Below are 16,546 nucleotides of genomic sequence, written 5' to 3'. Positions count from 1 at the left end.
ACCTAACAAAGTCAATAGCTTCCACAAATATTTTTCAAAACTCCTGTTGATCTGGCACATCCTCACAGAGCATTAGGTGCTGTAAATCCTTGGGTGTGTCTGAGGTGTGTACTGAGTTCATCTGGAAGTTAGAGGACAGCGGGAGCAATGAGGCGGTAACAGTTTCCTCATTAAAGGGGAACTCTTGTTGAGATTTGTTTATTTGTTAAACAATGTGGGTGTCTTCACAGAGCAGAACGCAGCACTAATGTCTGCACCCTGCCTCCTTTCCAAAGAAAACCAAGACTGAGGGCCAGTTCCAATATGGCAATTTTCACTGCATCCATAGTGCGAATGTTAACAAAAATATAACAAAATATGCTTGCCATAAACAGTCTGAAGGTATAGACTAGGGTTGTCACAGTTCAAAAAGTGAAAATCTGGACACAAAAGTTGTTGAGCTTGGGTTACCATACATCCAGATTTTCTCGGACATTAAAGTGATTTCCACCAGGAAATTCTGAACAGATGGAAACCCTAGTATAGACCTTCTGATGTTACTGTTTTCCTCACGGAAGTGACTTGTAGGCTCAATCCCATGACTGAAAACTGGTGCCATAAATGCTGCGGGACATTCACACTGACAAGTATTAGCCCCTAAACTCTGGCAACACAATGGACAGCAAAACCATGCTCTGGAAACATTGCTAATACCAGGAGACACTAAGACCCAATTACCTCCCCCCCCCCCAAAAAAAACCTGGAGAGCAGCAAGCCTCACACTGCATTAAAAAGTATAAAGGAACCTGGATCAGCACATCCTCTCTCCTGTATGTGCTTTGCAAGATTTTCTTGTCACCCCCATGTGTCCTTTCCCATTAGAGTAGCATGAAGCAAACACACACACACACACTTTTTGGTTCAGCCACGGGCACCTGCCTGCAGCAGAATTGTTCAAGGCAAACTGTCTTGTCCTCTCAACTGAAAGAGAGGATGGATAGCAGCCATGTGCAAATGACTCAGACAATTCCTCTGGCCATACAGAGAATTTAGAATCTTAACTCTGGTTTGAACTCCCAAGAAGGAGGAATTAGCAAGCTAAACTGCAGCATAGACATAAGTGCATAGATTCAGTAAGAGAGGACCAGATTTCTGCATTGGCCCAATTGTTTCCTCTAATACAGTGGTCCTCCAGATGTTTTTGGCCTACAACTCCCATGATCCCTAGCTAGCAGGACCAGTGGTCAGGGATGATGGGAATAGTAGTCTCAAAAAATCTGGAGGCCCAAGGTTGAGGACCACTGCTCTAATACAATAAAGACAAGTCTCAAAAGGAACTCTTGCTTCCCATTCTCAAAGCTATTGGGGCCTTTATGACATGTCTTTAAAAGCAAGACCAACATATCTACCAACTAGAAAGAGCAATAGAACATGTTAACTAAAAGTTAGCAAGGGATGCTCAATTCAATACAATTAAGATACCCATATATCCAGCTGCGGACCCTCGTACTGCTGGCCTTCAAACACCTCAGGGGCTGCATATGGGGGGCTTCCACACCATGTTGTCAGAGGCTCACCGCGTTTGTAGAAGTTGCCAAATCCAAAATCTGGGGAGAGAGAGAGAGAAGGGGGGGGGGGGTAATTGATAATTTAGCTATATTTTTAAGTCCAGGCTGAATGTATTTATCTGGTATGCTCAACAAAACAAAATGGAACCTAATGTATATTAAGCCCCCAAATCCCTGTGAGCTCTTTGCATTTGTGGGGGCCCTGGTTCGAGCCCAAACGATATACAAAAACACTATATCCTTGCTCACGTCTTAGCAGCTCGAGAGAATTTCTCCAACGCTTCAACAAGAGTTTGGGGCTCCATTAAAACAGTTCAAATCCAGAGGAAGAAAATCCAGGAGCAGACTTCTCCCATCATGGCATTTTAACCAGACCCCACACGATCAAGGCAAGTCATATTAACTTCATACCAGGTGTACCGTGCACTGTTTTGCCACTTGAGGCGAAACAGCAACATGCCCCTGCTGCCACACTGCTCTTCCCTGGAGAAGCAGCAGCAGCAGCAGCAGCGGTGGTGGCTTCCACTGAGATCTTGCTGGCATCTCATGAGATTTCATGCCCTCTGGAAGTGTCAGGACGGGTAGCAGAGGAGAGGTGGGCACCGCCTCTTTTGCTTCCACTGCTCGGGGTGGGTGCCTCACCCTGCTCTGCCTTATCAGTGGGCCAGGCCTGGTTCATTCCAAGCACCATCAAAGGTTAGACACAGAGTAGTACAGGAAATACATCTCCTTCCCTTCCTGTTACGAAGTAACGTTAGGAGCTGCATTGAACATTTGTAGAACAATAGCAGCGTCTGGTTCTTCCAGGCCTTCAGTTTATGAGTTTCCATTAAAGGCTGCTTGTGCTGCTGGTGCTCCTGAGTAGAATTAAGTACTGTGACTTCACTGTGCGGGTGCTACGTATAGCCCCAGTTATTTTTATATATCAATCAGAGATGTGTAACTGGCACACAGCTAAGTCAATTAGGCTAAAGCTATAAAGACACTGTAGAAACAGGATACAATTTTACACAACGGTGTTGTCCATGGTCACTCATTTTGTTTGATCCTATGAAAAAGAATTGCTTCTGGAAGACATCGCTGGAACAATCACAGGTGTCTGTGATGATGGTGTTAGGAATCTAAAAGCAGTTTTTAGCCTTGATTCTGAGAATGTGGGTGGTCTGGATTCCTGTTTTCCTACCCCCTTCTTGTCACTCTTCTCTGGGTACTCCAAGTTCTGCTCAGCATGGGGTCTCTGCCATGCGATGAAAACTCTCAGCAGGAAGTTGCCACTGCCTTAACTACTATCAGACCACCTATATGCATTGCAGATCCATTCCCAAATAGTGACTGAAGTTACCCTGACCTTGAGAGCCTTAAAAGGAGCTAAAATATAACCTGCATAGTAAGAACAGTTTAAAGGGCAGAACTCACAGCTTAAGAGCAAACGCAGAAGAGCACAATTAAGCAGCTTGGTGAAGAGGACACAATGGAGCGAATGCAAGAGCCCATTTGTGCCCTTGTACATTTTAATGTCACCTGCAAAGCTGGCGTGATAGTGGAAACAAAGGATCCTGAGGGCGCCAATGTGAACCAGAATAGTATTCTTGGTTTAAAAGCCTCCAGGAGACAAGCTAGTGTATGTTTCCAGCTCTCTCAATACTTTATTCCATCAAATACTGCTGTCAAAAGTATAACATACAACGTTTGCATAATGTTTGTAATGCAAGATTTGTACAGCATGACTTCATGCACACTTGCTATTAGCATAGCAAGGTGCACGGACTATTACTTCATAATGGCCTCTCTAAAAGAGCTGCTCTTACTACTTTTCTGTGGAGCACAGAGGCACACAAGCTAGGTTCCCAACTGTGTCGTTGCAAAGAATCACACCACAGACTAACAAGCCTCATGTATTCTTGAGCATAATTGTTCACTTGTGAAGTTCCACAAACTTTGAAGTGAAACTCAAAGAGAGTTTGGTAACAGAGCTGTTTGTTTAGTCTTATCTCCCAACTGCATAGTTCTAAGTCAGGGCATGCAAGTGCCATGTGGCATTGGTCAGCAGACAGCATGACTGGATAAACACTGCAGTTGTACAGGCATCATAGAGACTTTGCTCCAGTGGTGAACACGCTGCATTATGCTGGAGAGCGAGCTCCCAGTTTACCTTGCATGACCTGTGCTACTAGAAGCAGCTTGACATGGACTCCTAGTGTGATATGGGCAAACTCTGCCTCCCTATTTGATTCAAAGGTAGGGGCTTTCAGATGGCCCTGATCACACACCGCGAGGTCCAACGTGTCCAACACTGGAAACAATATACAAATGAGGAACTGAGTTCCAAGCAGTTCTGCACCTGCACCTCAAATATAGGAATACAGACCTAACCAACTGTCCACTTAAAAGCAGCCATTTTAAAAACCATTCCAAGAGTACACATCATTCTTTTCAAATTTGGTATGTCAGAAGAAAAATGTCAGTGGTGCAAGAAAAATCATCTGATTTTGCTGCTCTTTGACCAGATAAGGAGATAGTGGCTTGGTGTGCATGTAATGCTAGACCAAAGTTTAGCATTACAAGAATGAGCCACAGTGAACCTCAGGCTTGTCTCCTCCTTGGGCATGGCTGCGAAAAGGAGACCGGAAGGTTTTGCTTACGGGTTTTTGCCTGCTAACACAGTCAGTACCAAGCAAGAGTGCTTTTTGCTTCACTATTTTTTCAGGGTATGTAATTGCTTGTTTTACTTTGGATGGTGACTGCTGAGATTATGTGTTATAAATTTTGTGGCTCACCTAGAGCCTTAAGTTTGAGTTACCAGTATTTAAGAATGTTAGATATAGATAAATCCAATGCAAAACCAGAGGATAACAAGAGGCATTGAAACTGTTTTAGCCTTAAAAGAAGTGGGTGGCTGAAGGGGCAATATGCTAAACATTCACACACACAATGGCCGCTTTAAGGATGGCTATAATAAAAAGGGATGTCAAGAAAGGAAGAAGAGTCACAGAATTAATTGCAAAAGGGATCTTATGAAGTCACTAATAGAATAGAAATAAATTAAATACTTGCTGAGGGCTGTAATGGTATTGATCCTTTTAATGGCAGGGGACTGGCTAATTTACTTTGAGGTCCTTTCCAGCCGTGAAGTGATAATCTTCTAGTAAGGAAGAAACTTGTTCTCCTTTTATTTGAACACTGCTGGGAAACCCAGATGGCTGTTTATGTCACATTCCCCATTCATTCGATCTTCCCTCACCCTAGGAGCTGGAGAATTAATCTATGATAACTAATACCCTCTGTTAATCAGTTTCTACCACCGTCTTTGTTGTGAACTTTTCAAAAATCTACCCTAGCAAACCTTGAAAAGAGATGAAACAAATTCTTCCCACCTTGCTTTCTATGCAGGTGTAAAGACCCTTTCCCTACAATTCTCAAATCTGGGATAAAAAACAACAACACAGAGACAGACAGGAAAACAACAATATTTCCATATGAATTAAAGCTTTTTAAAAAAAGCATCTTACTTGGGAAATTTCCAAACCAGATTATGCAATACTTTTGATAAGGTAAAATTACAGAGCCTTGTGGAACCAGGGAACACCTGTTGGGCAACACTGCATGTCAAATTCACCCACCCACTAGTTTTCTGTGATGTTTATTATTTAATGTTAATGTACGAGATATAGCAAACCAGAGCAAAGGGCTCCAGAGCAAAAGAAGCTCCCTTCCCCTACAGTTTGAGGAATTTGAAAACTCTTTTGCCTAAAAAGAGCAAATGAGTTTTTAAAGGAGAGTAATTTTAAGAAACTGGGTTTGTTTGCTACCAGAAGGCATCTCTCCTCAGCTTCAGGAGGGAGATGTGTGGATCTTTTGTTATTTGGTAATGTGAGCAACGCAGTAATTGCAAAGAGACGTGCTGATAAAAGGAAAGGAATGAGTGAGAGGCATAAACCTGACCCACTGCAGGAACTGAATACCGATCACTGATCACCCAGTTCTGACGTCAATGCATGTTACACAGTCCACCAGCAGAAAAGGCTGCCGTGAGCCCTTTCAAAATAACAGTCTTCCGTCCCCGCTTTCCTTCAAATGACCTAACTGCATTCAAATCATGGAGTCCTCTCTTCTGCACAGCATCACGCTGATGCTCAAACTGCTTTGCTGGATTTAACCCTCCCGGCCTTTAAAGAGGCTAATGTGGACTTTAAGGAGTTGAGGACACACAAGACAGCAGCATCTCTGCCAGCTCTGAAGTGCTGCAATTACAAAGTCAGGCCCAGATGGTTGCTTCGTTTTACAAAGTGGCCCCACTGAAACACAATTCTGTGTCATCACTTTCACAGCACCTGGAAGTCCGATGCTCCTAACAGCCACCTTCACAAGCCCCTCAAAAACTAACCAGAAGGACAAATATTTTCTCAGAATAGCCAACAGAACTGTGTTTTCTCCCAATAAGTCTGGGAGAAAAATTGCCAGGTTTGCAGCCACACCGTGCCCCTCTCCATAGGAAAATTAACAACAACAACAACAACAACAACAACAACAACACCCCACACATCTGGCTGGGTTGCCGCAGTCACTTTGGGTGGCTTCCAACACACACACATATATAAGAACTTGCTTAGAGCAGTCATCCAAACCATCCATCCTAGCATTAACAGAATTTTAGCAAACAGATCAGAAATCTGGGTAAGAACCAGGAGTGTAAAATTCACCACAGAGATTATCATTGTAGCAAGTGGCTATATGACCCATATGGTAAATGGTCATATTTAAAGTATTTAAAAATAAGGTCAGTATTAATTTGGGTAATTAAAGGAAATACAGAGATCTTCAAGCAGGCAAGACAGATGCAGTATCACAGTTATTTGAATTTCAAAAGGAAGTGCCCAAAGCCATTGAAAAATACATAGCTCATATTCTGAGCAAAAATAGTATGAAATGATGTAGTGATTGACGATGACTAAAGCAGTTTTAAAAAGAGACAAATTCCTGGGGGTATAGATAGGCCTGTCAATGAAAACTGACAAGGATAGCTGAGTCGAGCCTGCACTTTCAGAGGCAATGTTCCTGCCCAGTAGTAGTCGGGGGATTAATATGGGAGGGCTAGAGCCTTCATATCTTTGATGTGAACTTTCAGGAATCATGTGCTAGTCAGCGTTAGGAACAGGTTGCTGGTTTAGATGGGCACTTGTTCTGATCCCAGGACTCTTTTGAAATATAATTTAGGTTTCAGTGCAGTATAGTGAATTTCATGCTGGATTAAAGGTAGGAGCTACTCAGAATCAAATCCTTGCTCTGCTACCTTGGACCAGTTACTCCCAGCTCTACTTTCCTCCCAATATCATTGTGAAAATAAAATGTGTGTTGGTGAGGAGGAAGCAAGGCTATGAGTGGCTGTCATGCATTTCTTGGGAAAAGGGCAGAATAAAAATGTAGTAAGTATGTCAAGAAGCCATGGAGTGGAAACTCAGCACAAACTTTGAGCCTTTAGGTCACAGTGTCCAAATATTTCAATTTTAGTGTTCATTTTTACAGCGCTGAAATCGTCATGGAGGATACAGAAGCTGACAAGTGCCAGAATTCGAAAGAATATGGGTTGCAACAGAACAACAACAACAACAAAAGCATTACTCATGCTGACAGAGGTATGAAAAACCAAGACACTCGATTACCCCATGCAGATGTCCCAGACTGCCAGATGCATCCTTAAGGTACACTGGTGTGTCTTTAAAAAGGGACAATGTCCCAAGAGCAGCCCAAATTGGTAAATGAAATGCTGTTGCTGCTGCCACACAACAGCATATGAAGGATTCTTGTGACGGTATGAAAAACACAAGTTCATCAATGCAAACAAGTTACACACAGATCCTTTGCTGTGTAGTTTGTCTGTCCTTCAACCCTTTATTTGCTGCCCTAAGAGGACCCCCATTTTTCTTAGCACAGCAAACTACATAGCGTGAGGAATTGAACACTTCCCCATTCCCCAACTTCCCGTTTAAAATGTGTCTATTGGAGATGTTTTAAGTGAAAAGATTAGTAAAAAAAAATAGTTTTCAGGCTTTTTTGTATACAAGTGGTCCATTTGTTATAGAGACAAACTACTTACTTCTCTGCCTTCCCTGCAAACGAAAATCTCATTCCAATATCCTCTTAATATCCTGTTTTTTTCATGCATTAAGGCCAGTGCTTTATGGTCCACTGAATTTCACTAATTTCAATGGAAGGAGTAAGTCTTCTGTAACACCCATCAAGCCAGGCTTGGGTAGGGTGTGTGTGCCGTGGGGGGGTTGGGTTCACTGCAGCACAAGTGCATGGGCTACTGCAGTCTTCCCCAACCTGGTGCCCTCCAGATGGTTTGGAGCACAATGCCCACCAGCTCCAGCTATCACCTCTGGAGAGCACCAGGTTGGGAAAGGCTGGCCTCTTGTATCTTTCCCTCCTGTATGCAGTGCTACTGTTGGATGCCAGCACTGTGTGTCTTTCAGAGTGATTTTTAATTTCATGGGGATTTGTTTTTAACAAGCTAACTTTACTGCCAACTTTTTTTTCCTTGGTGCAGCTGCTCTTCTTTCTCTGTCATCTATCCCTACGTAAGAAAATGCTAAGAAGCCTTAAACAGTCATTATTCCCTCCTTCTTGAAGCTAAACACCATCTGGAGAACTTGCCAGACATCTTTTATTCCAAGAACTCTACTGCTCTATAGAACTCTCAGCAGCTTAAAAATGAGTGTCCCTCATTTTTGAAATTCTGGTCTGGCAATCCAAGGATCCTTAGTATTATACTGAGGCAAAAGAAAATTATCTCTTGCAAGGAACATCTGCTGTGTCTAAATTTGTAATTAAAATTAAATCAAGCATGCTAAAATAATCCAGAGAGTTTCCATTTTGAGCTTTTTTATACTCAAGAATTATTTGATTAAATTTGATTGTAACTAGCACATCTGGCAATGCTAACAAGTTGTCATGACACTACAAAAATTCATAAAACCCTACAAAATTACTGCCATTTTCCCTCAAGAAAGAAATACAAGCAGCAGCTATTTTTAGTAAGAACTTAGTGTCAAAAGCCTACATCACCCATAATGCAAAGGGGGCATATCAGGAAATCCTCTCTGTCTTTCCACTTTCTCTAGGGCTGCTATAGCAACTTTGCCAAAGTCACTTGGTGGAGGAAAGAGGAATTTATTCCCCAGGCACTGGGACAAAAGGGAAAAAAGTACTGGGGTACCTGCTATTTTAATATTCATGTTGTTATCAAGCAGGAGGTTTTCAGCTTTGAGGTCACGGTGCACAATCTTACGGCTGTGACAGTATTCAACAGCGGAGAGGATCTGCCAGAATTTCCGCCTGGCCTCCGACTCACTCAGACGGCCATGGTTAGCAAGGTAATCTGTAGAAAGAAAGATGGGATTCAATGAGTTAATCACATTGAAAAAAATCATATTCAGGCTCTTCAACATGCACCACAGGTAGACATCAGAGGTAGTATGTTATGCTTTCTCCAAGTTCACTAGCAAAATGCATTGTGATAGTTGCCCATTATGTGAGGTTAACATTTCTGCTCCAAAGTTTAGTCACTAGGAGGAAGCCTTGCACATTCTTGTTTTGACAAGAACAAAAAACAGTAACCTCTTCATCTACCAGAGACTGGATGTTTCACTCTTCCTTCATAGTACGTTCTGTCCTGACTGTTAGAGTAACCAGAGGTGATGTCTTTGCTTGGGGCTTACCTTGAGTTTCCTATATGTGGCACAAAGAGGCGAAAGAGAGCAGGTAAAGAGAGGGGAAGTAGACTGAACTAGTCATTTCCTCACAAAAATGGAAAGCAAAAATATACAGCCTTATAGGTTCCAAGAAAAATAATAAAGACAGCAATCTGGTATGTTTTCTTTCTAGTTAAGGATTCTGAAGTAAAGGACATTTGTAATGGTGCAAACCATTTCCAGGAGCCAGTATTTCTTAGGCATTTGGGTGACCCTCCACTCTCCTTTGACTGCTATAGAGTGGGACTTTTTATTTAGTTTGCAAGTAATAAGCAAATGTTAACATAAATTTATGGTGGTGGCACAGTAATGGGGAGCAGGGAATTGTATAAAGGCGAGTTTACCAAGCCAAAAGCATGAACATTAAGGATGTATCTTAACTGGAAAAATGATATCCACATAAAAAGCAAGCCCTGAAGAAGGGTTTTGCACATGAAACATGGCTGAGGATAGTGTTTTTCCTGTCGAGTGCAGAAAAGAGAAGCCCATTCAACACATGCTGCATGCTCTCACTGCAACATGAAGACAGATGCACCTCTCCTTATCTCCTTTCAGAAAGGAAATGGTAACATGTGCTACTTCCAGAACCAAATGTCTTGCTTCTTACAGGAGGAGTTGGTAATGGAAAGTCTGTGGCTATACTAGGCCCAGAAAAGTTTTCTCCCTAAAATTATTCTCCTTGTCCGTCACCCTGTCTCCAGCCCCCAGCCCCAACCACACACTCCATCCTGGCAAACTGATATATAAAACACAGTTGCAAAGAATCAGGAAGTATATTGTCAAGAACCTGGAATATGACACTGATTTGTTGATTAGATGGTTTATTATGAGAAGTGATTTTTGGCCTTTTTAAAAAAAAAAGTAGGAACACATATTAGTGGACTATAGATTCGCAGTTTTGGACCAGTTATTTGCAGGATGGCTGCATCCATCTTAACCTGCCTGGACCTTGAGGTTCGCCTCAGATGCCCTGCCATCAATAACTCTTAGATTTGTGAGCACAAGGATAAAAGAGACTTTTTGGTAGAATTCTCTTTCTCAACTGTGAATGACTCCTACTCTATTGGTTTATAAACTGAGCTTGATTTTTTTAAAAAAAATTCACATTTCTTTTTAATATGTGGTAGTCGGTATTGTTTTAACTGCCTCTGTTTTCAGGTTATAAAGTTTTAGTTTTATATTGCGGTTTTATTGAATTGGTGCAATATGTTTTTGATGCAAGCTACCTTGGGAGAGTTTTGCTCTGAAAGGAAGCACATACATTACGGTACTGAAACAAACAAACAAACAAACAAACAAACAATTCTGCTCAATAGATGGACATGACAGATACAGATTAAAGCATATAGTAATACAGCATTCTTGTTAGAGTTTAACACAATTAATTTCCTTGGAAAAGGGGAGAACTTACCTATGTGAACTGTATTAATTAATAGTAATAAACTACTGATCAAAACTGATTTAACCCAAGTGTACCTTTCATGGAAGAAATTCTGACCATCTACTGTACTCTACTGTGGATATGCAATCTGCTCAGCATAGATACATTTTTCAAGGCAGAACATGAAATATTTCATTTACACCTCTTACATCCCAAAATTGTATCATCACCTCAACAACATACTTAGCATGACAAGTGAAATGGGATAAGACAAAAATGAGAAGTAACCAAGTCAGTTTGCTAACAGACCAACCAATACATTCACTACGATAATAGTTATGCCTTTACTTAGCCACTACAGCAAATTTGGTCACGGAGCAGAAAACATCTTCGTTCCTTGCAAAAAGTGTACAAACTTATAGGTTGCAAGGAAAATAGCAAAATAATAAAGATCATAATGTAGTATATTTTAATTCCAATTTCTGTATTCTGAAATAAAGGGCATATTTCTGTCCAAGCAGGGCTTGATGTCCACATATACTTATGTATGTTTGACTGCTAAACAACATATGCGTGTTTAATTGCTTTATTTCCCCTTTGCATTACTATGACAAAACTCTTTTAGGTCTGTCATATACTGCATGCTTGGAAAAATTATGAAACAAAACAGCCAACCTCGTGCTATCCTAGTGTAATTCACTAAAGCTCCAATTTACCACTCAAGTCAGCAACACTTCACTTGCAACAAATCTTTTAAACTTTACTTTTCTGAAAGGTATCCAGCTGCAATTTTCAATCCCATGTTAGATACCCTGTTTCTCCTAAAATAAGATGTAGCCATAAAATAAGCCATAGCAGGATTTTTAAGCATTCAAGGAATATAAGCCATACCCCGAAAATAAGCCATAGTGATAGGCAGTTTAACCTTGTAGGTTACCATAGTGATAGGCAGTTTAACCTTGTAGGTTACCATAGTGATAGGCAGTTTAACCTTGTAGGTTAAACTGTACCATACTTAATAAAAAAATAAGACATCCCCAGAAAATAAGCCATAGTGTTGTTGTTTTTTGAGGAAAAATAAATATAAGACGGAGTCTTATTTTCAGAGAAACGCGGTAGCTGCCTACCTGTATGGAGAGGCAGATGGAAACTATGCTTAGTGTTCTTAATGCTGGGGCTGTGGTGTCAATTAAATTGTCAATAAAACTTAAAATGGATTAGGTCTCCAGTAACAAGTTGCCATTATTATCTATTATTATTTGACTTATTAGTTGCTTAGAACAAAAAGTCTCTAAGCGCTTTACAAAATGTCAAAAGTAAAAAGGGTGCAACATAAAATAATACATTTCCATAAAACCATTCTAATAACCCATAAACAGACCCATAAACAAACAAAAAGCTACAGCAGCAAAAAGACTCCCATCAAAGGAATAATCAGCCAGCATGACATACTCAGTCTAATGAAGACCTAACAAAACATTAATCATTATGTCCTTTCTTTGGGTGGCAAAGTTGAAGCCATCTGGCTGGCTCCCACTACAAAATGCATGCTATATAGAAAAAAATGTCTGGGGTGACTGATCAAGAGAGTTGTTTTGCCATTTGTGGGATATCATATAGAACCTCCAAGTGCAGAAGCACTATATGTGATTTTTTTTAAAGCTTCAAATGTAATAAAAAGCACAACAGGCTAGAATTTAGCCATACTCTAGCCATATCAAAATCTATGCACATATAAAAATCAAATGAAAATGTCTTTCTTATTCAGATGACAGACCTAAATCATTCTGCATTACATTTTGCCTGTTACTCTCAACGAGCTCAAGAGCATAAGGCACACCCAGTCCAGCATCGTGTTCCCACAGTGGCCAATCAGATACCTATACTCATATGCAGGATGCACTCAAATTCGTGTTTCAGAGGCATACGGCCTCTGATAGGGGGTAATGCACGCCCATCATGACTAATAGCCACTGACAGTCTTTCCTCCACAAAACTATCTAATCCCCTTTTAAAGTTGCTCAAGCTGGTCACTATAAGCATGTCTTGTTAGGGAATTTGTGGTAATGAACATTCAACTGAATCTCTGCCCTGAATCTCCCACCATGCAGCTTCTTCAGATGACCCTGGGTTCTAGTACTGTATTATGAGAGAGGGTGTTAGCTGTTCTTGCTTTTCCATTCACCCGCAAGTGATGAATGAAGCCTTAATCATTACTAACTGATGACTGAAATACTTTAAGATGCTACCGATAATGGACAAGGGCTGCAATCCACACTTTGCTGGAGGGAAAATTTAGTAGCAAAGAAAAACAGCATTCTACATCTTGCAACTTGCACAATGAAACTTAATACACAGGGAGTAGGAACAAATATTTTCCTCCAGCAATATTTCAAATACAAAAAAGTCAAAGAATAAGTCTAATTTACAGTAAGCTAAACAGTCTGTTTATGGTACAGAACAGAGTTGGCAAAGAACCTCAAGGAAAAAACTCTGAAATCTGCTTGCTATAGAATAATTGCACTGGACTTTACTGCATCTATCCCAGAGCAGGTTGCTATAAATTAAAAGGTGAGAGTCCATTATATGTTGCTTGAAAAGAAATAATCTTTACTGAACATGTGGTCATTCCTCCAACCTGATATCAGTATACACAAAAGCAGAATTCTGATCTTTCAGCACAAATCCCGAGAGTATTTTTCTGGTGGACATTTAGATTTCTCATAAGCATATATTTAGTAATAAGAATAACCACAACTACACTAGATTGGAGTCTCACTAGAGAAAATCTATCAGGGATTTCCCTGAATGTCAGACTTTCAGAATTCCTCTTTATAAAGTTTTTCTCAAGCCAAAGCAGTCCTTTGCTCACAATTCCTTTACTCTGTTGGTCCTGGAGGCAGGCTATGGAGAGAGTGGTTGCCTTCCAGTAACAACAGGCCAATTAATTCATCCGAACTTTTTACAGCAATGCAAGCACTCTCCCCCTGCCCCATCTCTCTCATGTTTACTGCATTCCCATGTCTTTCCCCATCACAGTCCTTCCTTGCATATTTATTCAAGTGGAACACACTGAGTTGCATGCAGTGTTATTCATACTCGGGGAATAGACCCATTGAAATGAATGGGCATGATTTACAGTAGATCCACTCATTTCAATGGGTCTACCTCAAGTAAAATGTCGTTGGCGACAACCCTAACATATTTCATCCACGAATCAGCCATAGTAGTGGAATTTTTAGAAAAAGAACATCTACATCAAAGAAAAAAAGGGTTCAAGCTTCAGTAACAAATAATATTTCAATAGATTACAAGAGATGTGGCTCCCCATTTAGAATCCCATTAGTATAAGCACTTAATGAATAAGACAGTTTCCACCATCATCTTGACATGTTAGAATACAATATACATTACAATAATCACTCCAGAAGATGAGGATGTGCTTATGGTGCACGCGCATGAGGGAGAGAGGGAGACTTGGGTAACAATTACGTAAGAAGATTTTATAAACATCTTAAAATTAGGGCAGTTCTAAGAGGCTGCAGTGAGAACTCTCAGCTAGTGTCAGCGCCCATTCAAAAACAACATTAGTCTTAAAGAAGGAGTGGGGGAGAAGAGAAGGGATGAAATGCTGAAAGCACAAGATATCCCACATGGCATTAGTTTTTTAAAACGTCTGTTCATCAGTTTACTGTTAATGTGATGGACTGAAAGAAAATGGTATCTACGGATGTTCCCCTCTGCTTAGAGCTCAATATCTGAGGTGAAATGATAATGCCATGGCGTTTTGCAGGTTATCAAAAAGGCAGCTCCCTGGCAATCTAAAAGGGCTGGCAATCTGGAAGTTCAACATAGGACAGACAATATATCAAGGGGTGGATAATGGAGGTGAGTGTAAACAAGGGAAAGATGCATGTCATTTGGTTACATGTATTTAGGCTTAGATTAGCAGGGGCTGAGGACAAGCCTCCAACGGCTTCCCAGGAAATGTGGGTCATAGACAATGGCAGATATACACTTGGACCCAAGGGCAAAGAGAGAGGAGGGTCAAGGCCACAGGGGGCTGCAAGTATGTATGAGGAGTTTGTGCCAGAAGCGTTAGCAAGCCAGCATTCAGATTTAGGGAGGTGTGTCACATGGTTTGATTGACAAGAGAAATTATTTTGGTGGCAGAGCTCAGGATAGGGCTGAGACATGACAAGTGACGGCAAAGAGAAGGTTGCAGTTGACCAGGTGGGATATAAATGAAGTGTGAGCCAGAGTTTTCCCTGAGGAGGAAGGAGAGGAAAGGAAAGGGCAGTAGCAGTTTTGGAAGGCTGTGCAGAGGGAAGCAACACAACGTAACAGACTGGATATGGAGAGCAAAAGAGAGAGGGGATTTAAAGGAGCCAAGGGTTTCTACTTGGTCAACAAGGTAGATGTTAACTACTGCAAGTGCATGAGAAAAGGAAAGCTTCAAAAGAACTATAATAAGTCTTGTTTTAGACATGTAAGCCAATTATTCTCTAAACAGAGTGGCACAGAGTGGCTGTATTACAAAGACTAAATAGATGCAACACCTATGAATCCCACTGAATTGAGCTGAACATCCAACCCAATAAATATGCACATAATCATGATGTACATGTGACCATAGACAAAGTGCTGTCTTCTCCCATTATATAGATATTTTTTGATACGGCCACCCTTATTTATGCTCCAGTGGGTAGAAGGGACTGAAGCCACCCTGACTTATAACACACACAGCAAGTGAAAACACTGACCTGGCTTCCATGTCACATTAAAACCACAGTTTAAAGCAAACAATGGTTTACACTATAAAAGGGCTGGTTTAATGTGATGTGAGATGCTGGCAAGTTACATTAGTCCTACAAGAAACTGTATCAAATAAAAAAGAAATGTGGATTGGGGGCTAGTCCTTTTGAAGTGGGGTATCTAGTTGTGTTATGCAAGTTGCTCACCTGCTTTGCCAACCACAAGTATAAAGCTTATACATCTTTCAAATACCTAAAGTGTCCTTAATGAATAATCTCAACCAGCTTTCTCTTAATAACAGGACCTACACAATAAATTAGAACTATAAATATTCTACTTGTAGAGAGTAATTTCAAAGCAAAACCAAGGCCAACATGTGCAGCATTATGCTGAATAAATTGTTAGCATCGCCATGGACACATCTCAAGCTTTGCAGCAATAATCTGCTGACTACTTCAGAAAGTTTCCTTAATTCTCTTTCTGCTCACTCTGTAAGACACGACAAAGAGCTTTGTCAACAGTACTACTCATCGCTGCCTTCAGCTTTCAACAACTGAAAGATTTGTTGTTTCTTTCGAACAACTTAAAGTTCTTATTTTCTTTGCAACTACTGTACTGTAGGTGTTATTTTGCAAAAGACAAATTATCTAAGTCAACCTATGTGGTGGCAGACACTGAATCCTGCTCTTTCCCAAGAAATAACATACACAGAGAGCACACATACACACCAGCCATGTGACACGTCTTTGCTAATTAACCATTGCCTACTCTAATATCCTGTGCAGATTGTGGTTGTGTAGCAGCTTCTTGTATTCCTGGTTCAGCACTTCAGCAATAACCTAGAAGTGAAGGAAGCATTGCTCTAAGGAGCAGGTTCTCCTGAGGTCAAGGTTCTCTGCAGAGGCTTAGACCTAGTACAAGCTGCAATGCTCGAACCAATTGCTTCCCCACCCCTGTCCCCTGGTCATAAGGACAGGCAGAGAACCAAGGTTAAGCAGAGTGGAAAAAACACATGCATGTGTATGTACGTACGTACATACATACATACATACATACAAAGTTCTCCTTTAGGGGTTTTAAGCAACAACTAATAAACACACAGGAGCACAGGA

At 40.9% G+C, this 16,546-nt stretch overlaps 1 protein-coding gene across 1 annotated transcript in view; it reads right to left on the bottom strand.

Annotated features, from left to right (window-relative positions):
- SIK2 (salt inducible kinase 2) overlaps window positions 1–16,546 on the bottom strand; it is a 79,905-nt gene that overhangs the window by 27,277 nt on the left and 36,082 nt on the right. Inside the window, exons 4-5 of the mRNA XM_035140266.2 lie at window positions 8,764–8,925; window positions 1,462–1,586 (exon numbers count right to left, since the gene is read on the bottom strand). Coding sequence (XP_034996157.1) covers window positions 1,462–1,586; window positions 8,764–8,925 — 287 coding nt within the window. The remainder of the gene's footprint in view (window positions 1–1,461; window positions 1,587–8,763; window positions 8,926–16,546) is intronic.

This window comes from Zootoca vivipara, chromosome 15, assembly GCF_963506605.1.
Source record: "Zootoca vivipara chromosome 15, rZooViv1.1, whole genome shotgun sequence".
Classification (NCBI taxonomy): domain Eukaryota; kingdom Metazoa; phylum Chordata; class Lepidosauria; order Squamata; family Lacertidae; genus Zootoca; species Zootoca vivipara.
The sequence above is the reverse complement of the archived record's forward strand: the minus strand, read 5'-3'. Positions and strand labels throughout refer to the sequence as shown.